At 45.6% G+C, this 23052-nt stretch overlaps 1 protein-coding gene across 2 annotated transcripts in view; it reads left to right on the top strand.

The window, feature by feature from the left end:
• The window catches only part of ENTREP2 (endosomal transmembrane epsin interactor 2), a 174297-nt gene that overhangs the window by 124829 nt on the left and 26416 nt on the right, over positions 1-23052 (top strand). For both annotated transcript variants that reach the window (XM_028705805.2, XM_077918861.1), the window contains 2 exons: positions 4106-4216; positions 11777-11905. In XM_028705805.2, coding sequence (XP_028561638.2) covers positions 4106-4216; positions 11777-11905 — 240 coding nt within the window. The remainder of the gene's footprint in view (positions 1-4105; positions 4217-11776; positions 11906-23052) is intronic.

Genomic DNA, 23052 nt, shown 5'->3' on the forward strand with positions numbered 1-23052 from the left:
TAATGGGGACTGGTTGGGGAAGTTCAAAAGATGGCTAAGTTGTGCCTACAATTAGAGAATGATGGAATATGTAACGCAAAGGAAAGCTAACTGGTAATCAGGACACACAAGAATTAATTTTGTATTGAGAATATGAATCATTTTGTCCTGGATGGTAAAATCAACAACCCCACAAACAGGGTGAAAACTCCACACACAGCTGCAGTACTGAGAGAGCTGCCTGGGAGACTGGTTGTGTTAACTGCATATGTAGACTGCAGGCAAAGAGAGAATTTTGTAAAAATCATACCCCAGCCCACATCCAGATCTTGAGAGCTGCAGCAGAGAATAATAAGCCTGAGCAACAGTAGAAATAATAAGAGGAGTGAAGTGAGCCCAGGGAATGCTAAGCAGTTACAGGACTGACATTGCTGTTGTCTGGGTCACTTAGCAACTGGCGAAGCAAGTGATAAAAGTGAAAGATCAGATACTTGGGAGAAAAAAGAAACTGTAGGAATTAAATAGGGGGGGGGGGGAACCCTTTTGTATTTACTAGGGAGGAGTGGATGTCCCCAGCTCTATTTCAATATTGTTCTCTGGGCTTGCTCTGCCCCATGTCCCATTCCACCTGTATTCTAATTTACCAGAGAGAAATTCTTGCATTAATTGTGGTACATGGGCAGGTTGCTGCAGTTTTCAGTCCTGCATCATTATTGTTTTTACAGGTTTGCAGTGTACAGACTTAATCAGACCCTTGTATAAAGGGGGATATTGATGCAATCACATCATTGCATCAGGATACATGCTGTGCATAATCAGCACACACGTGCATTGATTAAACAGCAGCGTGCACAGCCTTGATGGAGGTTTTGATGGGAGTATGTGATTATATCACTGTTCCCTTTTATGTGGCAGCGTCTGGACTGATGCACGTATCCTGTGCATTAGTAACCAGCAAGTGAAGGGCCTGCCTAACTGGATTGCATACCACCTGAACAAAGTTTCAAGTAAAACATGGAACAGTGGCAGATAGCTGATGCATTGGTGCTTCTTTCAAAGGAAAGCCATAATGAAATCAGGGGTTTATGGCCAGGGAGTTCCAATCAGTGGAGCAACTCAAAGTTTAGCTGAGGATGCCATTTGGCTATTCTCCTGCCTTAGTGGCTAGAGGTGAAAGGCACCAGAGAGAAGAATACAAAAGGCTCCCTGCTGGATCAGGCCAGTGGCCCATCTAGTCCAGCAGCCTGGTCTCATAGTGCTGAGACAATCAGGACATGAATGCAACAGCACTCTCCCATATTTGTAATTGCTAGCAACCCCCTGCAACGAAGGAATCTCAACTAAAACATCCCTGACAGATGGCCATCCAACCTCTGCTTAAAAACCTCCAAGGAAGGAGAGTCCACAGAGTCCACCACCTTCCAAGGGAATCCTTTCCACTGTCAAACTTGAGAGCTCTGGCATGTACTGGAGCTAAACCAATAAAGGCCCTTAACTTGCGTTGGATCTTGCCTATTTTGTATCTCCTATTGTGAGGTTGCACCACTGCCACTCACCCTCAGATGTTGTTGGACTTTTATGACCAGGGATGATGAGAGTCGGAGTCTCAATAGCATCTAGAGTCATTAAATAGATACTAAGTAGGCCCCTACTTAGGCCACCTTGAATGGCCATCTTTCAGGGATTTTTAAATCATGATTCCTGCACTGTAGGGGCTTGGACTAGATGACCCTTTGGGTCCCTCCCAACCCTACAATTCTGTGTTTCTATTTCCCCCAGCAGTTTGGGGAAGCTGAATTGCAAAAGTCCATCTCCAGCTCACCCTTCATTACACCATGACCAACACAGTAGAACCCTTTCCAGCAGAACAAGGTGAAACTGAGTGGCAGTGGCATTTGATCTTGCCATCTTCCTCAAATTGCCATTCAGGCATGGATGAGCTTAGGGTTGCTCTGGGTGTTTGTAATTCTCGTGCTGTACCTTCCTTTTTTCCGCAGGCTGGAGAGCATGTTTGGAAACTGTGTCAGGTTGCGTTTCTCTCCAGTACATCTATATTACAGTCCTTGGGCAACGTTTCTTCCTACCTGAAAAATGTGTCTTCCCTGTTCTCACACAATAGAGTAATTGCATACTGAAGTAGTGGATGAACAGTAATACAGCACTGGGGCTTTTTGCCCCCTTCCTTCCATTAGCCACTTTCCTTTCTGTGAATATGGCAGAGTGACTGTGGGTGGAGGAAGGACCGTCTATGCACCTGGGTTGTGCTGGGTGCTCATTCAGAAGGTGGGGCTACAGCTCAGGGACAGGACACTTTCCTTGCATGCAGAAGGGGCCGGCGTGATTCTCCAGCATCTCCAGTTAAAGGATCAGGGAACAGGAGAGGTGCAATCTTCTTTCTGCCAGAGGCTCCAAAGAGCTGATGGCAACCAACATGGTCAATACTGGGCTTGGCTGACAAATCATCTCACCTCCTGCAAGGCATCTCATGGTGCTGCTGTGCCAATGGAATAGTTCTGTTTCATGGTTCTATGATTGGACTAATGTGTAGAGGCAGTGGTGCACAGCATTGGGAAGTCAGGTCAGCAGTGCAGGACACCCCCCCCCCAAAAAAACCCCTGGCTATTTCTGCCCTCGCAGACACAGAAGAAAGGGTTCCCAGTGTCATGACTCCTCATCTTTGGGGGATGCTGCTGAGAATTTGGCTTGGGAAGAGGAACTGCCCTCAAGGCTGGCCTCAGATGCCCCTGCCAATGCAGAAACGCTGGTGCAAGGGGAGCCCATCATATCGGTGACCCTCTGGCCTTCTCTGACTGCTAAACAACATACAGCTTTTGAATTCAGAATCTCAGTTAATAGGTTGTTCAGGTTAGTTCTGGCAGATTCCTGCCCATGTGGAAATTGTTGCCAATGAGACTGACGGCAGATCAGGCTGCGAAGGAAGCATTGGGACATAAGGATATTGGCAGAAGGAGTAAGCAGCAAAGACAGTGAGAAAGACATGTCTCTTGAACAACAGGAGAGATTGTCATATTTTCAGTCTGCAAGGGCAACTGAAACATGTCAGTCTGTTTAGCATGTTGACCGGACTCTGTGCTCTTCAGAATAGTTTGTTTAAGGTCGGGAGGATTGACACAGAATCTCTGCACTGTTTGTAGGGTGGAGGAGACACCTGAAAACATTGCATTTAATTAATTAATTAAAACTTTATGCTGCCTGATTCTAAAAAAGTCCAGTGCTGAAATCTCATTTGGGCTCTGCAGCTATGGTCTTAGAACGAAGGGTCAAGACATTAAGACATTTAGGAATGGCGCCTGAATTGGGTCAAACAAATAGTGAGGACCCAAAACCTGCGTGATGGATCAGCCAGCTGCAAAAATTAGATAAGATCTGCCAGTAAATTTGTAACATTTGTTTAGTTGTCACCTGGAGACAAATTTGGAGTAGTTCAACAATATTTCTGTTTGTTAGAAATAGTTATTTCTTGGGGATTGGGAAGTCTTCAGATGGAGTGCTCTGCTCCCTGTTTTCAGAGGCGTTGGGCAAAAGGAAGTACATTTTTCATCTACTCATTGTCAGCATGAAGGGAGATTGCACTGCAAGAAACGTCTGTGATTGTACAAGTAGATGTCTCTCTTTCTCACGTTATGAAAGTAAGCACATGAGCCCATATACAGCATCTACAGTAAATAAATGAATGTAGAATATTAAGCAAGTGCTGTAGAGAACCTGGGGAGTTGGCCATTGTCGCCAAATTCACATCATGCATCCAAAGCGCTATGATACCACTTTAAACAATCATGGCTTCCCCAAAGAATCCTGGGGACCATAGTTCGTTAAGGTTGGTAACAGTTCTTAGGAGATGCCAATGACCCACCCCCAGAGCTATAATCCTGGGGTGTTTAACAGTCAGTTTCTTTTACCAAGAAACTCTGAGAATTGTAGCTCTGGGAGAGGAATAGGGGTCTCCTAACAAGGCGGAGGATAGGGGGAGAGTATATGTTATGGCGGCCCCCTCCTTTTGCACTGTTGGGGAGGAAGAAGATGAACAAGGGAAGTTTGTGGATCTCTGGATTGCCAAGTCTTTCTGTGGGTAATTAACAGGTCACTCTCCATCTCTTTTCTCCAGATCACCTTTTTCATGCTCTTGTCGGCCGTCTGTGTGATGCTCAACTTGGCAGGTTCCATCCTCTCCTGCCAGAATGCTCAGCTGGTCAATTCCTTGGAAGGATGTCAACTGGTGAGTAATGAAAAAACACATTATATTTTCTTTTGAAACAAATACTGATTTGAAAACCTATAAAATAAAAATTACAGGAAGAAACTGAGATTTTTAAAATAAAACTGCAAAGCTTGGTGGGCATTTATTGGGAGTGATTGTTAAAACTTAAAGGTGAGCTCCTCCCAAGGGTCTATTACCATGCCATCACAGACCTTTCATAACAGCTACCTGGGTTGCTTCTAAGGAGAATATCCATGCAAGGATGGCTGTTGGTGGACTGAGGAGATTCTATTCATTCAGTGCAATTCTGCAGCCACCCAATGCATACAAAAATTGCACAGTCTTTCCTCTCTCATAATGACACACAAAAATGTAGGGAAATTTGTATGAATTTTGAAGGATGGTTGTGCTTTGATCTGCATATTATTTCTCAGAGGGGCAAATTAGGCATGTTCATATTTGAATGTGAACTGAAGCAAATCAGGCAAACTTTAAGACAACTGATCCAATAAATTCCAAAACTTGATAATAGAGAAAGGACACCAAGGAATAGCCAGTGACCCCAGATAGGCAACAAGGATGGAGAATCATAGCACTGGAAAGAACCTTGAAAGTCTAGAGCATCCAGTGATCCTTCAGATATTGTGGCCTACAACTCCCATCATCCCTGACCATTGGCCATGCTGACTGGGTCTGATGGGAGCTGGAGTCCAATAACAGCTGGAGGCCATGTTGGCTTCTGCTGATCTAGTGCAGGATCTGTAATGCTGGGGTCGGCTAGTACAGCATCCTTGAAAGACGGCTATCCAGCTTTCCTTCCATTGTCAAGCAGTTCTTTCTTTATTGAAGTCTTGTCAAGTGTATAGGTGAAATCTGCTCCCTTGTACTTCCCATGCATTACTTGCCCTCTGGAGCAAAAGGGAACTGCTGTGCTCCAACTTGTATGCAGCAACCCTTCAGATATTTGGAGAGAGCTATCGTCTCTCTCTTGGACCTTCTCTTCTCCACGCTTAATGCACCCAACTCTTCTGAGTGTTCTTCATAGGACTTGGTTTCCAGGTGGGGGTGAGAGCTGAATTTCATGTACTGATGTGAACTCTGCAGTATGCTATGACTGCAGGCTTTTGGTAGTTCAGATTTCTGTATAGTCCAGTTTTCAAATTTAATTTCTTATTGTGGGGAGGGGAGACCAGGGAAGCTACATATTTATCATTCCAGTGGCAAATGAGACACCCAGCCGTGGGTGAAAACATGCAGATGCTTAAAGAGATGTTGCAAACATGATTGCAGTTTAATCAGGGGTCTGCTTGGTCTTTAAATTTAATGAGATGTATAAATTGGTAGGATGAAGCCGTCGGAAGTGCAATCCAGCGGGGGAAACTCTGAAGAGGAAATAATGCTGATGAAATTGCAAAATAAATCAAGACAATTGTGTTACAGCTTCTTTTCTGAACACAGAGTGGTAAAAATTAGCTTTGGAGGGCAGTTTTATTGATTCTGACTCAACAATGGCAACCCAAAACACAATTAATGCCTTCTTATAGTTGCAAATGGGAAATCAGGGATATTAAACCCTAGGAAATATTAGTTGCTTTGCACTATAAAATCTGGTTATCCCTTTTCCATTTCCCTCTATTTATAATTTTAATTTAAAGGGGACCCCCTTACAGCATTTCCTCTCTTGCATCTGTCTGCTTGCTTTTTATGCCAACAGGCATATTTGTTCTCCTGGATGTCACTCCACAAATGGAGATTGTGCTTCCCATTAAGATGCACAGCATTCACTCAGGGCAATCAGGTCTGTGTTTATTTAAGACAATCTAGTAGTGTGAATGCAGCTTTTTAAGATCTAGTAATCCAAACCGAGAGATAGAAGGGCTACCTAATACTTTTCTCCACATTTTGCATTTCAGTTGGACAATTTTGTTACTCTTGTTCATGCAGCTGTTCTTAAAAGGATTCAAAAGATAAATGGCAATGGTTTTTCCTGTTCCTAGACTGGCATGTGTAACAGAGACTTGGTTGGATGAAGCAGATGGGCCTGTTCTTGCCGCTGCTTGTCCACCAGATTTCTCTTATGCGCAGCAACCCAGGTCATATGGGCAGCAGCGTGGGGGTGGGGGTTGCAGTGATTTTTAGGAAGTCATTAGCTTGCACCAGGCATCCTATTAGGAAGACCCAGTTTTCTGAGTGCATGTCCTGGAAGTTGGGCAATAGGGGCAGTACAGGATTCCCTTTGGTGTACTTACCTCCCCACTGCACCAAGGATTCCCTACCTGAGCTGCTTCAGGTCGTGGCGGATGATTTTAACATCCATGCCGACACAACCTTACAAAGGGGCCACTCGGGACTTTGTGGAAAGCATGGCTTCCATGGAGCTGTCCCTGAATAAGTTTGGCCCAACTCATAGTCGTGGACATGCCTTAGACTTGGTGTTCACCTCTACGGATGTGGGTGATCTGACACTAAGTAAAAGCGAAAGAAAAGAAGTGCCATGGTCAGATCACTTTCTGGTGCAACTGGACTTCTCTGTGTCCCTTCCCCTCTGCAGGGAGGTGGGACCGATTCGGATGGTCTGCCCCCGCCACTTAATGGATCCAAATGGTTTCCAGAGAGTGGTAGGGGATGTTTTACCCCATGTTGATGGCCTTTCAGCTGATTCCCTGGTGGCCCGCTGGAATGCGGAGTTAACCAGGGCTATCAACCGTCTGGCTCCAAAGCGCCCTCTCTGATTGCCCTGTGGTTTTCACCGGAGCAGAGGGCGATGAAAAATCGCTGAGATGGCTAGAATACAGGTGGCAGAAAACTCACTCTTAATTGGAGCAGACATGGGTTAGAGCTCAGCGTCAAGGCTACCAAGTGGCAATAGCAATGGTGAAGAGGATCTTCTTCACCACCTCTATTGCATCTTCAGAAAACAGCAGCAGGAGACTCTTTCAGGTGGTTCACAGTTTAATGGAACCACCTTTCCATTGGGGCCTGGTAAGGATCCCAAGATCTCCTGCAATGATTTTGCAAAGTTTTTTGCCGATTAAGGCGCTCAGATTCGGAAAGAGATAGACTCCACCGTGGGAGCAGGGCCGGGGCGGGAGAGTGCTAGAGTCTTGTCTAGTCAGGTTGCGTGGGATTAATTCCAATCTTTTACCTCCGAGGATGTGACCAGGCAGAGAACCATCTGTCTCCTTGATCCTTGCCCATCCTGGCTCATAAAAGTAAGCCAGGAAGGTCTGGGCGGTGGACTCTGTAGGGTGGTGAATGCTTCCCTCTGTGAGGGAGCCTTCCCAGGTCCACTGAAAGAGGCGGTTATTAAACCATTTTTTTAAAAAAACATCTTTGGAATCGTCCAAAATGGCCAACTATCACCCAGTCTCAAATCTTCCATTCTTGGGCAAGGTGATTGAGCAGGTAGTTGCTGAACAAGTCCAGGCACGCTTGGAGGATGCAGACCATTTGGATCCCTTCCAGTCGGGATTCAGGCCTCATCACAGGACTGAAACTGCCTTGGTCGAGCTGGTTGATGATCTCCGGTGGGCTAGGGACAAAGGGTGTAAACAGTTTCCTAGTTCTGCTGGATCTCTCAGCGGCCTTTGATACAATCGACCATAACACCCTTCTGGACCATCTAGAGGGGCTGGGAGCTGGGGGCACTGTTATACAGTGGTTCCGCTCCTTCTTCCTGGGCCGTGTCCAGAAGGTGGTGGTGGGGGATGAGTGTTCAGACCCCTGGGCTCTCACTTGTGGGGTGCCTTAGGGTTCCCTCCTCTCCCCCGTGCTTTTTAACATCTACACGAAGCCGCTGGGAGATATCTTCAGGGGGTTTGGGCTGGGTGTTCATCAGTATGTGGATGATACCCAGCTCTACCTCTCTTTTTAATCAGAACCAATGAAGGTCCTGTGTGAGTATCTGGAGCTGGTTGGAGGATGGCTAACAGATCGAGGTTGGATCCTGACAAGACAGAAGTACTGTTTTTGAGGGACAGGGGGTGGGCAAGGGTGGAGGACTCCCTGGTCCTGAATGGGGTAACTGTGCCCCTGAAGGACCAGGAGTGCAGCCTGGGAGTCATTTTGGACTCACATCTGTCCATCAAGGCACAGGTCAATTCTGTGTCCAGGGCAGCTGTCTACGAGCTCCATCTGGTATGCAGGCTGAGACCCTACCTGCCAGCGGACTGTCTCGCCAGAGTGGCGCATGCTCTGGTTATCTCCTGCTTGGACTACTGCAATGTGCTCTGTGTGGGGCTACCTTTGAAACTGACCCAGAAACTACAACTAATCCAGAATGCGTCAACTAGACTGGTGACTAGGAGTGGCCACCAAGACAATATAACACCGGTCCTGAAAGGCCTACATTGGCTCCCAGTATGTTTCCGAGCACAATTCAAAGTGTTGCTGCTGATCTTTAAACCCTAAGCATCCTCGGCCCAGTATACCTGAAGGAGCATCTTTACCCCCATTGTTCAACCCAGACACTGGGGTCCACCTCCAAGGGCCTTCTGGCGGTTCACTCACTGTGAGGTTACAGGGAACCAGGCAGAGGGCCTTCTCGGTAGTGGCGCTCGCCCTATGGAACACCCTCCCTGCAGATGTCAAGGAAATAATCAAAGATCTAACTTTTATAAGACATCTGAAGGCAGCCCTGTTTAGGGAAGTTTTTAATGTTTGATGTTTTATTGTGCTTTTAATTCTGTTGGGAACCACCCAGAGTGGCTGGGGAAACCCAGCCAGATGGGCAGGCTATAAATAAAAATACGGTATAAATAATAAATTGTTGTTGTTGTTGTTGTTGTTGTTGTTGTTGTTGTTGTTGTTGTTGTTACTTTATGAACACATATTCCTGTATGTGACTACAGCAATTATAATACAAGCATCCCCCCACTTAGATCGGGGTTACGTTCCAGGCCCCCATGCATACATGAAATTGCATAAAGTGGGGAGCACCCTCTAAAATGAGTAAAAAAATGAGTAAAAAAAGAAAGAAAAGGAATCAAAATCCTAAGAAAGAAAGGAATAAAAATATCCTAACCGGAAATAAAAACGCAGGGCTAGGGTAGCATCCTGGGGGAAGCCCTCCCTGGTCCAGGGCTCCTCCGTGGGCGCTGCCATTTTCAAACAAAAAACAAAAAATGGTCTTTTACAATTAAGGGGAAGGGCCAAGCCAAGCCAAGCCAAGCAAACTTGATGCAGCTGCGGTTGCTGTCTTGCAGAGCGGCAAGGCCAGGGACTGCTTCTCTCTCTCTCTCTCTCTCTCTCTCTCTCTCTCTCCTGCTCACGGCTCCGGCTCTCCTCCGGTGGCAGGGGGAGGTTGCTAGGGGGTGACACTCGACCAGGCTTTGGAGGAGCACACTAAAAGTTGGCTCCGGCAGGGCTGCAAGCTACTGTGGTGCTGGAGCTGGTGACTTTGGAGCGGGTCTGTTGGTTAGCTGGCAAGTAGTTAGCCTTGCCCCAGGTGCAAAAGAGCCGGGCACCAGTCCTGGATGTTGGAGTAGGAGCCCCTGTCCCTTAGAAATGCTGGGGGGGGGGGGGCTTCTGCACTCCCCCTGTTGTTCCTCTGCTTTGAGAAGAGCAGCAGATTATAATTCCTGAAATAAATACGTATTTATGCCCAGACGTCCAAAAAGAGGTATCATATTTTAAAGGATGATGATAGCTACAGTGGTACCTCAGGTCAAGTACTTAATTCGTTCTGGAGATCTGTACTTAACCTGAAACTGTTCTTAACCTGAAGCACCACTTTAGCTAATGGGGCCTCCCGCTGCTGCTGCGCCGCCAGAGCACGATTTCTGTTCTCATCCTAAAGCAAAGTTCTTAACCCAAAGTACTATTTCTGGGTTAGCGGAGTCTGTAACCTGAAGTGTATGTAACCTGAAGCGTATGTAACCTGAGGTACCACTGTATTTCTCTCTCCCCACCCCCCCTGGTATTTGACAACTATCAGTTAATTAAGACTAATGCTGCTGCTGTGTGGGAGGCTGGAATTATTTTATAGAGTGCAATGTGAACCACAAAGTCTGTGTCATGCTTGGCCAAGATACCACAGCAGGTCGGAGCCAGAGTGAAGAATAGAACAGAGGGACCCCCTGTCCCCTCTTTCCTGCCCTCCCCAGATCTGTCAATGGCTCAAAGGACACCCCAAGCTGCCAGGGAGCAAACACTACCAGGACACAAGGAGGACTTAAAAAGATAGAGTGTTTCTGTTTTAAAAAATCTATTTTTGATCTTCGTTGTTTCTCTGGCAAGCTTTTATCAGCCTTTGGCAACTGTCAACAACGGGAGCAAAAAGTTGGGATGCTGTAAATTTCTAAATTTCTGCCAGCTGCACTTCCAAAATGTAAAGATGGGGTTGTAAGGAGCTGAAGGCTGAGCAATTAATCTGCCCCTTTTTGGTCTTCCAGTCAATGGCCCACCCCATCCTGTTGCATTGTCATTGTGCCCTGTTCCTTTACGCATTTTGTACACATTCCCCCACATAAAATATTTACTTTTTACATGAAATGTGCACTTTCCACTGTTGTATAATGCATTTGTCAGTGAAGTATGCATTTTGCATGTTCCTTTTCATAGAAGCAGAGACTTATAGAACTGGAAGGGATCCCAAGGGTCATCAAGCCCAACCCCATTGGAAGTGTCAGATTGGGATACTCTCTGTGCAACAAATTTAGCCCCTGCTTGTTGATAAGCAGGAGATCTGCCTTTCTGTGGTTTTGGAAATGAATCTTTCATCTCCAGTTCTTCCTGGAGATGAACCTGGGGCATTTTGCATGGAAAGCAGATGTTGTGCTCCTTAGCTGATCCCAAAGAGTACTCATTAATGGTTCCCCGTCACCCTGGGAAAAGTGACAAGTGGGGTGCCACAGGGTTCTGTCCTGGGTCCGTTGTTGTTCAGTGTCTTTATAAACAACTTGGATGAAGGAATTGAGGGGATGCTCATCCAATTTGCGGATGACACCAAACTGGGAGGGGTAGCTAATGCCACAGAAGATGGAAATCAGATTCAAGATGACCTTATAAAAATGGGAGAACTGAGCCAAAACTAACAAAATGAATTCCATTGGTGCAAATGTCAGGTTCCACATTTAGGCAGGAAGAACCAGCTGCACAAATATAAGATGGGGGACACCTGACTTGCAGTGAACATGTGAAACGGTTTGGAAGGTAAGAGGCCTTCCTCTTCCTCCTCCTCTAGGCTCAGCCTCCTGACTCAGCTTCCTTCTTCCTAGGATTCTTTTCATCTAATTTACTTTCCACACTATCAGATCAGCTGGAGGAAAGCCTGAGTCATCGAGGGCACCTGTAAGAAGCTGCCAGCGATGGTTACAATGAAAGGATCCCCCCCCCCCCAAATCACCTTGCGAGTAGCAAAGTGTTCTGCCTATACTTCCCAGAGGGTTAAAAAAAAATGATTTGATGCTTTTGAGTGAAAGGGGACTCGGTCATTCATTCCTTAGTTTTTAGCATTCGTACCTTAGTTGACCAAATCAAGTCATGTTATTTAATCCTTTGTAGGTTTGGGGTGTTGTTTGGTTGGTTGTTTTGCACTTACTAAAACTTTGGCCTGTTCTTTTTCTTTTCTTTTCTCAGATTAAATTTGACAGTGACAGTGTCTGCGTTTGCTGTGAGCTACAACACCAGCCCTCAGGCTGCAGCCTGGGTGAGATGCTGAAACTGAACCCTTTGCAGGAATGCAACACCGTCAGGCTGACCCTAAAGGTGAGATTCAGATAAATTCTCTCCTCCTCTTTGTGACAAAATCAAAACCTCTGGAAATGGGAGATGCAGAAATACTAAAGCATGCTGAGAACCATTCAATATTAGAGGGACTTGACCAGCCATCCTGTGGGGGGGGGGGTGTACCATTATGTGAGTCTAGTCCCAGTAAACTCAGTTGACCATCCTTCCAAATAAACACAGAGGACTGGGCACACACAACATAGATGAGCAATTTTTGTTGTTTAGTCGTTTAGTCGTGTCCGCCTCTTCGTGACCCCCTGGACCAGAGCACGCCAGGCCCTCCTGTCTTCCACTGCCTGCCACAGTTTGGTCAAACTCATGCTGGTAGCTTCGAGAACACTATCCAACCATCTCGTCCTCTGTCGTCCCCTTCTCCTTGTGCCCTCCATCTTTCCCAACATCAGGGGCTTTTCCAGGGAGTCTTCTCTTCTCATGAGGTGGCCAAAGTCTTGGAGCCTCAGCTTCAGGATCTGTCCTTCCAGTGAGCACTCAGGGCTGATTTCCTTCAGAATGGAGAGATTTGGTCTTCTTGCAGTCCATGGGATTCTCAAGAGTCTCCTCCAGCACCAGAATTCAAAAGCATCCATTCTTTTAGCCTGCCTCATTTTGCCTGCAGTGGTGTTATGGAGGGGAAATGCAGGAGCATATAACTCCTGGCCCTTTTCTACAGCACAAGTGATGTCATCTGCTGGAGCAACAGGGAACATTGCTTCCCTACCTGCATGTGTGTGTGAATTTGTATTGAGACTCTCTGTAGTACAGAGAGAGAGAGATTGTGATCAGCTCCTCTAACTTCAGGTGCCATTTAAAAAATGAGAATCATGCATGTTAAGTCGCTCCTACGTTTCACTGATTGTGTTTACTCTTATCTGTTTCATTTGATGTATTGTTGCACTTGGCTCTTTTCCCTGCTAGATTTGCGTCATTAAATACTAGACTCTTCTGCCACCTGCCAGTGGGCCCAGTGTTCTCTGATCTGTCGGGAGGCCAACCTTAGCTCAGCCTGACAGTTCCAGAGGACTTCTCTATAGCCACGCATGGCCATTCTCTGCAAAAATGAGAACTGTGTGATTTGCAGCTTCTCCTATCCCACCCCCTGCACCCCCACCAACCTCCTTCAAAGGGAGAGAATTAGGGGATTTGTGAAACCTATTTCTTAACAAGAAAGGCCTCTCCTTTTGAGTTTCAGGTTTGGTTTATTGTCTTGGCGTTGCATATCATCTCTCCCCAACTCTCCCTATCGGAGGCGTCTTGCTAGGCTTGTGGAGAAATTACAGCTAATCAAGTAAACACTGACAGCGATAACGTTCCCTTTCTATAATTATGATTAGTACAGTGGTACCTCTGGTTAAGTACTTAATTTGTTCCGGAGGTCCGTTCTTAACCTGAAACTGTTCTTAACCTGAAGCACCACTTTAGCAAATGGGGCCTCCTGCTGCTGCCGCGCCGCAGCTGCACAATTTCTGTTCTCATCCTGAAGCAAAGTTCTTAACCCGAGGCACTATTTCTGGGTTAGCGGAGTCTGTAACCTGAAGCGTCTGTAACCCGAGGTACCACTGTAATTCCTACAGGCTGCTGTGAGTGAAAACCGCTGTTAGGCACACAGGGTTTGGTGTGGCCATTTGCTTGACAAAAGGAAGTGGCACAGAAAAGCCAGAACACGGGAGATGTACATGCCTTGTGTACAACGTGTAGCTTTAAAAGGGGGTAAGATAGATTCATAGATTCATAGAATTTCAGAGTTGGAAGGGACTACCGTATTTTTCGCTCTATAGGACGCACTTTCCCCCCTCCAAAAATTAAGGCCGGAGGCTTCGCGTTGCTTTCGCTGAAGCCTGGAGAGCGAGAGGGGTCGGTGCGCACCGACCCTTCTCGCTCTCCAGGCTTCAGGGATAGCCGCCTGAAGCCTTTGGAGCGCAGCGGGAACTCACGCTGCGCTCCAAAGGCTTCAGGTTCCTTTTGCTGAAGCCGGGAGAGCAAGACTCTCCTCCCTTCAGCGAAAGGAACCCGAAGCCTTTGGAGCGCAGCGCGAGGTCCTGCTGCGCTCCAAAGGCTTCAGCCACGCGCCTGCCTGGAAGCCAGAGTTCCTTCTCCAGCTTCTGTTCCTTCTCCAGCTTTGCTTGAAGGGGCGCTGCGCAGTTCTCCTTCTCTGCGCAGCGCCTCTCCTTCGCAGGAGAACTGCACAGTGCCCCTTCAGCCATGCACCTGCCTGGAAGCCGGAGGAGCAACAGAAGGTTCTCCTTCTGTTTCTTCTCCAGCTTCGCAGCGAGGCGCCTGTCCTGCAAAGCCGGAGGAGGAACAGAAGGGTCTCCTTGTCATTTTACAATGACAAACCTGTAATTTCTAGGGTCCACCCTCTCACCCTGCCCAGATCCCATTTGAAAATTTAGTGTTACAATGGCTACTTCCTAGTCCTCGGGTATGGAGGCGGATCTGAGGGGCAAGTTACACCTTTTTGTCAGAAGATCAGCAGTTGCAGGTGGGCAGGGCCAGTGGAGCATCCCCCTGTGTCTGATGGCGCTGGGGGAGATGGTGTGACAGGCACTGTGGAATGAGTGAGAGGTGGGGGCGGACAGGGAGATGGGTGAGGTGAGAGAGCAGGTTCCTGCTGGACCCTCATTATCAGGCTGCCCCAGTTCTGGAAGGGGCCTCCACACCCTCACGCTCATAATGTGTTATTATAGTATGGCCTGGTGATGATGATGCCTACTTGATGGTGCAGAGCGCAAGAAAACAGTTTGGTGTCCTTGCAGAGTAGTGTTTGAACCTAGTAATGTCCAGCCCATTCACATCCCACCCTGACACATAAGCAATGGTCCTTTTGTTCTTCTCCATAACCACCTCAGACAGCCCAAGCTGCACTGTTACTATAAGCCGCGAAATCCAATAAGCAAATGTGGGCAATAACTAGCGCATGAGAGCTACTCATATGGAGGGTATGACTACTGTATCTCAGAGGATTTCCATATCTCAAACAAAGGTTTCCTGTTATGCCCTCTTTCCCCTGCTCTATTTCTCAGGTGTTTCAATAATAGAATGACTACAATATATATGATTTTTTGTGATGGAGGGAGGTTGTTTGGAAAAAAACAAATTACATGAAAGTGAATGGCAGAAGTCCATGACTGAGGAGTAGGTAAGAGGGATCATTAAGCTATTGCCAGTGACAGCCCTGTATTTATTTTATTGATTTATAGAGTGTCTTATCTCACAATTAATTGGCCTTCAGTGAACTTGGCATTTGAACAGCTGACAAGGTCCAGTGCATGAAATCCTTGCCCACAGCATCAAAAGATGCACTGCTTAAATGCTCATGGCCCTGGGTCACCAAGTACAGAAGAGGTGGCCTGGCTGCTTTATTGTTTTTCATTATTAGGCCAACTTCTTTCTTTTGGCCTAGGAATATGCAAGTTTTTGGGCTGACACAGCTGATCCAACAGCCAGGCTCTTCTTTTGCTCTGATGTTGGGGTGGAGAACTTAGGAACCTAGGAAGCTGACTCATCCCAGGTCAAGCAGTTTGGCCATCTCACCTGATATTGCCTGTTTTGACTGTCAGTGGCTCTCCCACAGAGGTCTTCCCCTTCCCCTTCTACTGCACTTGCCAGCAATTAAGGTTATGGCCTTCTATTACTGAGCTATTGCTCTTCACTCCAAAATTTGCTCCACTTTCATAGAAACACGGTTGCCTCATACTGTGTCAGACTAATGGTCTGTGTACCTTAGTGTTGACTGCAACTGCCTTCCCTGGTCTTGGACTCCAAAGTCCCATCAACTGCAGTCATCTTTGCCCGTGGTCAAGGGTGTTGGTATTCCAAAGCATCTGGAGGGCACATGGTTGGGGAAGTCTGGTCTTCATTGGCTGGCAGTGGCTCTCTAAGGGTTAATAGGAATCTTTTCCAATCCCTTGCCTACCTAGAGTCATAGAATTCTAGATTTGGAAGGAACCCATCTTGTTCAAGCCTCTGCAGTGCTCTCAGCCAAGAGGTGCCCGGGATTGATCCTCAGGTCTCCCGCTTGCAAAGCATCTGCTGCCAAGTTCCTGCTCTGTTCTGTTCTTTATCTGTTTCCTTGTTGCAACAAAGCTTTACTATAAAACACATTACAGTAAGATAAATGGCATTTGTTTTCAGTCCAGCTCCAACATTAAAAATAATAACAATACAATAAACAAAGATTTGTTGCCTTGGAGGAATTAAAAAAACCGAATGCTAAGTCCTAAGAGACCATTTTTACATCATTAGGCATTGAGTTAAAATATCCCCTCCCCCCGGTTTAGAGTTTTATTAAAAGTAAAGTCATCCCTGGAGTAACTACAAAAGCATTACATCAAGATTAGATTATGAAATGGCTCCACAACCTCCTACATATTAAGGAAAAATAAATATTTTAATTCAGAACTGCAGTTTTTCTCCTGCTAGAAATGACTGCAAAATTATCTCACTCTGAAATCGTGCTAAACTGAAGGTGCTCAGTTGGCATCACAGGAGACAAATTGGGCCCCTGAAGCAGTTTTATCTTTCTTCATGTTACACTTCCATATTTTAATCTAGGAGTGGCAAAAAAGGCTCAGCCTATAAGGAGAGAGGGGACACCCCATGTTTTCAAGTTTTAAGAGAGTCTGTGCTAAAACACTTCCATTTGAGCATCACAATAACCCAGACATATTATCACGGACAGCATCCAGATTCCAAACATTCTGTCCAAACTTACTAAGCTTTGCTGGGAGCTGGCAGCAGGATGGTGCAGACTTTGCAATCACTTCCCCTCTCCTCCTTCCATAGCATGAGCAGAAGGGGAACCAAACCACAAACCCAGCCAACCTGAAGCCATGGTCTGTGTGCTGATCTTGGCTTGTCAGGGAGCAGCAAACCATTACCCTTAGTTCAGACGCTTGTGTCAAGGGAAGGAGCAAAGTGGGCGCAATCGGGCAGCATGCATGGCCATTCTCAGTAAACCACAGTAGGTCAGATATTCTGGCTCATGGCGACATGAGACCACTGTGTCTTCTTTCTTTTGCCCATTGTGTGCCGCTGCTCCAGCTGTCTCAGAGGATGTATTTGAAGGCAGAAAACATTTAGTCCAAGTTGTGAAGAAAGTTAAAACATTGACCTCCTCTTGTCAGAATGGAGCAGTGATGGAACAAGATAAAAACATGTCTTGGATTTTTGAAATGGTTGCTATCAACTCAAGTCCCTGGTTTGGCATAGCCTTGTCACAGTGCTGTGAGTTCTGGTAACATCACATCTTGATGATTGGATTGTGCTGTCTGTGGGGCTGCCCTTGAAGGCAGTCCAGAAACTGCAGCTAATTCATGTAAAACCCATTCTGCAGGATCTGCACTGAGCCCAATTCAAGATGTTTTCATTAATTAAGCTGGGGCCAGGTGCCTCTCAGAGCTTCTCTCCCTTTACTGTACCCTAAATTTGGCATGGGTGGCCCTTCATGCTTTCCCGTTGGCATGGGTGGCACTCCACTGTGGCACAGTGCCACACTATGGTGGCACCCTGGCTGTGGAACTCACTCTCCCTGAAGCTGCAGGTGGGTTACAAAGTTATTAAGCTTCTGATGTCTAGTCAGAACCAAGTTATCTCTCATAAGAACCTAAGAAGCACCTGATGGATCAGGCCGGTGACCCATCTAGTCCAGGGTCCTGTTCTCACAGGGGGCAAATGGATGCCTGTGGGAAGCCCACAGACAAGAATTTATCACAACAGATAATAGAATCATAGAATCATAGAATCATAGAGTTGGAATAGACCACAAGGGCCTATTGTGAGCAGCTCCCTTTTCTTCAGCAGCAACCAGTTAGACCACTGTCATTTATCATTTAAAATAAAATTAAAACCTTTTTTAAAAGAAAAGAACACATGCCTGTCCTTGAGCTTCCCAAGTAAAAGGAGTACACGGAGAGCAATTTCATGGGTGAAAAAGCTTTACTGCTCATTATCTCTCCTCACGTTATTGTGGGTATATCAGCAACAAAGCAGCGTAATTGAAGTCAATCAAGGATAAAAGAAGTCTTCTTTACAGTATTGCCAAACTGGGCTTGTTTTCAGGCCTTTGTCAGAAACAATGTTAGTCCGTCACCTTTAGGGTTATTGATTACAAGAGTGTCTTTCAGTATCTGCACACTAATTCTGCCCTTTCCGTGTTTGTGGAATGTGCCTCCAAAAGTTCAAGGGAACTAGAAGAGCTTTGCTAAAGAGCTCTGAATCTTATTTCTCCAAGGGAAGCCAATCTTATGCATGGAAGTTGAGCCAGAGGTCCTCCCATACCAGGTCAGCTGCATTTTCTTTACTGCTCTATCAATACTACTATGAGAGGGGTGCAGAATTTGCAGCCTATGGGTCAAGTGGGGCCTTCAGGGCACACCTCAAGTCATGCCCCTTAACGCATTTGGCCTGTAAACCAGAGAATTCCCACACCTGGCCTGAGATTAAAAACCTAGGTTCACACCAGGAGCCCCAGGGTGTTGGATCCCACAATATAAGAATCAGTGACTGATACCCTTATATTCCATAAGGCCTTCTAAGCATTATTGCCTTGCCAAGTATTGGTTCATAAATTGTACTAATCCACATTTAGTTCTAGAGGCTCTGTCTAGGTGTAACTGCTTATAGCCACTGACTGTTGGGATTTGCCACCTTCCCTTTCAAAAGTCATCCACACCTGTGACCATCACTGCATCTTTCAGCAGGAAACTCTGCAAGTAAATCATGCTTTCCTATGTCTGACTGAAAGCTACTGTCCATCAGTTTCACTGAAAATTGGAACTGCACAGATTTTAACAAGTCTTCCCCAGTACTGCTGCCCCAATCCAATTTGGAGGGACATGGTTGGCTTTCAGCTGAAACCCAGTATTGGGTTCTTGCACACTGCCAGGTCTGGGTTGAGGACAACTGTCTGCGGAGACCCAAGATGCAGGAGGTGTAGGAGGCAGGAGGTAGTCAGGGGAACCAGCAAGGGCAAACCAGAAGACTGAAGAGCAGCCCCTTAGTCTGCACCCTCCAAACACCCCCCCCCCACAGGAACATGGGAAGCTGCCTTATATGGACTGACTGTCCAGCTTCATGTTGTCTACACTGATTACACTGACAGCCCTAGCGGGAGATGATGGTGAATGAATCCAGGACCTTCTGCCAGAGCGGAGCTAGCTGCTCCGGCCCCCAGAGCGCCACACATGCTGTGCACCCGGGGGCAGAGCTAGCCACCTGCAGGGGCAGGGCGAGCATCCCAGGGGGCAGGGTAGTAATGTCAGCCCCCCAGAGATGACACCTGGGGCAGACCACACCCACTGCAGCCCCCTTCCTCTGCCGGAGGGGTGAAGGACAAAGATGCTTTAAAATAAATAATAATGAAATAATAAAATAACTGTATGCTTTTCTATACAAAAGTTATGTTGCTATGTTCTAGCAAAGCAAAAAGCCCAAATATGTTTGTGTTAGGAAACAAAATCCTCCCTGCTAGGCTTTCTATGGAAAAGTTCAAATGCCCCAATGTCTAATAAGCCAGCACAGGGACCGGGTGACCCTGACAGGTAATCCTTATAACTCACTCAAGAACAAATTTTGAGAAATCAAAGGATGAAGTGAGCAAGTTGATTGAGATGGAGAACAATGACACCAGCAGTTATCAGGAAAGTAGTGGCCGAGGCTGGATACGCAGGTCATAGATTGCTATGTCCAAGATTTCACTATGAAACTGTTGACTTTTACAAATGTGTAATGTATTTTTCCTTTTACTGTATGGATTATAGACACAGAGAGCACAGTCTGTATAGATAAGAATTTTACTGTGTTGTACAGGGAAATTTGTTCCTAAATACCCGTGGTCTTCTGTCAAAGTCATTCCTAGCTACAAATCACTGCAGGAAAGCAAATTGTATTTAGCAATAAAGTAAAATAAGAGCTGGTGAAATTTGGCAGAAAACCCAACCTTCTGGAAGCCTAAAAACTGAAAAATTTACAGAACTCTAAGAAAACATGGATCTGTTCAAAATTATAGTTTGTATAATGAAGTGGGCCTCAGATATACCATATATTTTGCTCTATATGACTCACTTTTTCCCTCCTAAAAAGTAATGGGAAATGTGTGTGTGTCTTACATTAGGCTGCGCAGCTATCCCAGTAGCCAGAACAGCAAGAGGGATTGCTGCTTTCGCTGCGCAGTGATATAGCATAAAATAAATACCTAAATACCGTATTTTTCACTCTATAAGACACACTTTTCCCCTCCTAAAAAGTAAGGGGAAATGTGTGTGTGTCCTATGGAGCGAATGCAGGTGGGAGGCTCTGCTCAGCACTCCGTTTAAAGAGCCTCCTCGGGGAAAAGCCCCCAAGAGCCGCACACATGCTCCGTGCGCTCTTTAAAGGGAGTGTGGCTCTTGGGGGAGCCTTCCTCCCGCTGCCCGGAAGAGGCTTCGCACGGCTATCCCAGAAGCCAGAACAGCAAGAGGCTATCCCAGAACCCAGATCTCTCTTGCTATTCTGGCTTCAGGGATTCAGAATTTTTTTTTTCTTGTTTTCCTTCTCCAAAAACTAGGTGCATCTTATGGTCTGGTGCGTCCTATAGAGCGAAAAATATGATATAACAGTTTTATGCTTTTCATTTATTCCTCCTATTTATAGTTAGGGTTGTAAGCATCCCAGGGTAGGATACAGAAGCATTCAGTTAAAAAGAAAAAATCAAACAGAATATGCATTTGTTGTTGTTTAGTTGTTTAGTCGTGTCTGACTCTTCGTGACCCCCATGGACCAGAGCATGGGGTCATGAAGAAAATATGCATAAGAAAAGATAAAAAACCAACAAATTTGATAATAAATATACACAACGTTCTATGCTACCGTTAAAAAAAAAAAAAAGCCAGTCACAGGACTGGGGCCATTCCTTAGCCACATTCCTAATGCGTCTGGCATGGTTTCCGTTTTAATTTGACTTTGATATCTCCGCCAAATATTGGGTTTTTCTTCACACTCAAGTGTCGCAGAAGAGTAATACTGCCTGCACTTCACCCTTGGGGATGGGCTTTCAGTGTCTGTAACACTTTCTGGGTCGTTTACACATTTTTCCTTTGAAGTGTTTATTTCACTCATTTTCCAAAAATACTTTTCACCCAGAACCAGCATTCCTCTTAAGAGCTGTGAAGCTGCAGCAATAAACCCCACGTAGATAGAAATTCCGTTGTTCTGTTGGAATGGGAGGCACTCCCAAAACCTCAGGAAGCTGAATTCCTTTGTTTGTTAATATAGAATGCAGATTCCACAAAATGGAAATAAGTACATGAATGAATGAATGAATGAATGAATGAACTTTATTACGGTCGCAGACCAGGGTAAAAAACAAACAAAAAAACAAAAAACAACAACATATAAATAAAATAGCAGTTAGGAATTTTTTTTTTAACTGATAATTGTTAGAGCAAATAAGGACAAAGAAACAAGCATAGGATAAAACATCTGAATAAAATACAAGATTAAACATGGATAATGGATGGATAAAAACTGATAATTAAAACAGATAAGAACTAAAAACAAATAAAAACACACAGTTAAAACAACTGTTAAAAGCCTAAGAACTAAAAGACTCGCAGTTAAAACAACTTTAAGAGGCTGCAGTAGAAGTAGAAGCCTCTGAAATAGAAGACACTCACAGCATTAGAAACTGATGTGCAAATATGGTTAAAACAGACAATTAAAACAATGTACAACAATAAATTTAGAAACAATGTACAACAATAAACTATCCCAGGGAGTTGACTCGGAGTCACCCATGGAACCGAGTTTGGGGATTTTCATGCCTGAAATAAGTACATATGTACCTGCTGCCACATCCATCATTGCTTCAATGGAAAAGAAGGTAGCAATGAAATCATCGTGTTTTCCAGGCGCAAAGAGGTTACATAGTGCAAAGGCAATACAAAGAAAAGAAAAAAAAGGTCACCGCATTGGCAATTGAGGCCAATGGCAAGTCCTGGGCAAGGATGATTTCAGAGGGTAGGGACTCTTCATCGTTTAATGGTATGCATATAATGTTGATTTTTTTTCATTGTAATTCTACGCATAGAACAGGCACCCCAGATCCCAATCCCTGCAATGCCAGGTTTGTTGCTGCCCATGATGTTCTCAACCTGCCACTCTCTCCATTCAAGGTTGGCAGATGTGGAGCAGATGCTCAAAATGCAGCCCATAAGAGCCAGGACAAAGGCACCCAGTTGCAAGCAGGATACCCTGCACAATAGCCACACTGAAAAGGAGCCATAATGCGCCTGGGGTGGAACTTTAGCTTTGGTACTGGGAAGGCTGGCGATAGAAGGCATGCTGGAGAAAAACACAGGCAAAAGATAACCGTTAGATACTTAGGCACAGTATCATATGGACACCTCCAAAGGTTTGAGCAAATAGTGATGTGCAGCTAAAACAATGCCATCATTCTAGGGCAAATTCTGCATTTCCCACCTTGAGATGTAGGAATGGAAAAGTCTGCTATACCTGCAATCATAGGTGCCAAGAATCAAACTTCCCCAGGGGTGAAGAAATTGCACAACCGCACAACCCCTTATGTTCTTATGGACCCCCTCCATGCAGATAATTGGGCTCTTGTCTTGTCCACTCCTCCTCTGCATTCCTATGCTCCCCTCCCTTCCCTCTCCATTTTTAAAATGTTAAGCATGATCCAACCAAAGTTACGCATTCTACCCTTGAAAGAAAGTTTGGTGCAACAGACCAATACAGCTACTGTTCAGGAAAGAATCCTTTCTGGCTTTAATCCTTATATTCTCTCTCTCTCTCTCTCTCTCTCTCTCTCTCTCTCTCTCTCTCTCTCACACACACACACACACACACACACACACACACACACACTGTGAAAAGCCTACCAAGTGGCTCTCAGACAGGACAAAAGGAAATAAAAGTCAATTTGTTCTTATCTGGGAAAACACTGCTATGTTGGTGTGGAACTGAGGAGTGCTGCATATATGCACCTACATGAAATCAGTTCTTCAACTAGTCTCTGGTCTGCAAGGGCTTTTTCCAGGGCTTCCTGTTCATGTGTCTGACCTAAGAGAAGACCTGAGAAGAGTGAAGCTGGTCTGAGCACTGCAGCAACTGCCCCTTGGAGTTCAGAGGCA

Source organism: Podarcis muralis, chromosome 14 (assembly GCF_964188315.1).
Source record: "Podarcis muralis chromosome 14, rPodMur119.hap1.1, whole genome shotgun sequence".
Taxonomy (NCBI): Eukaryota; Metazoa; Chordata; class Lepidosauria; order Squamata; family Lacertidae; genus Podarcis; species Podarcis muralis.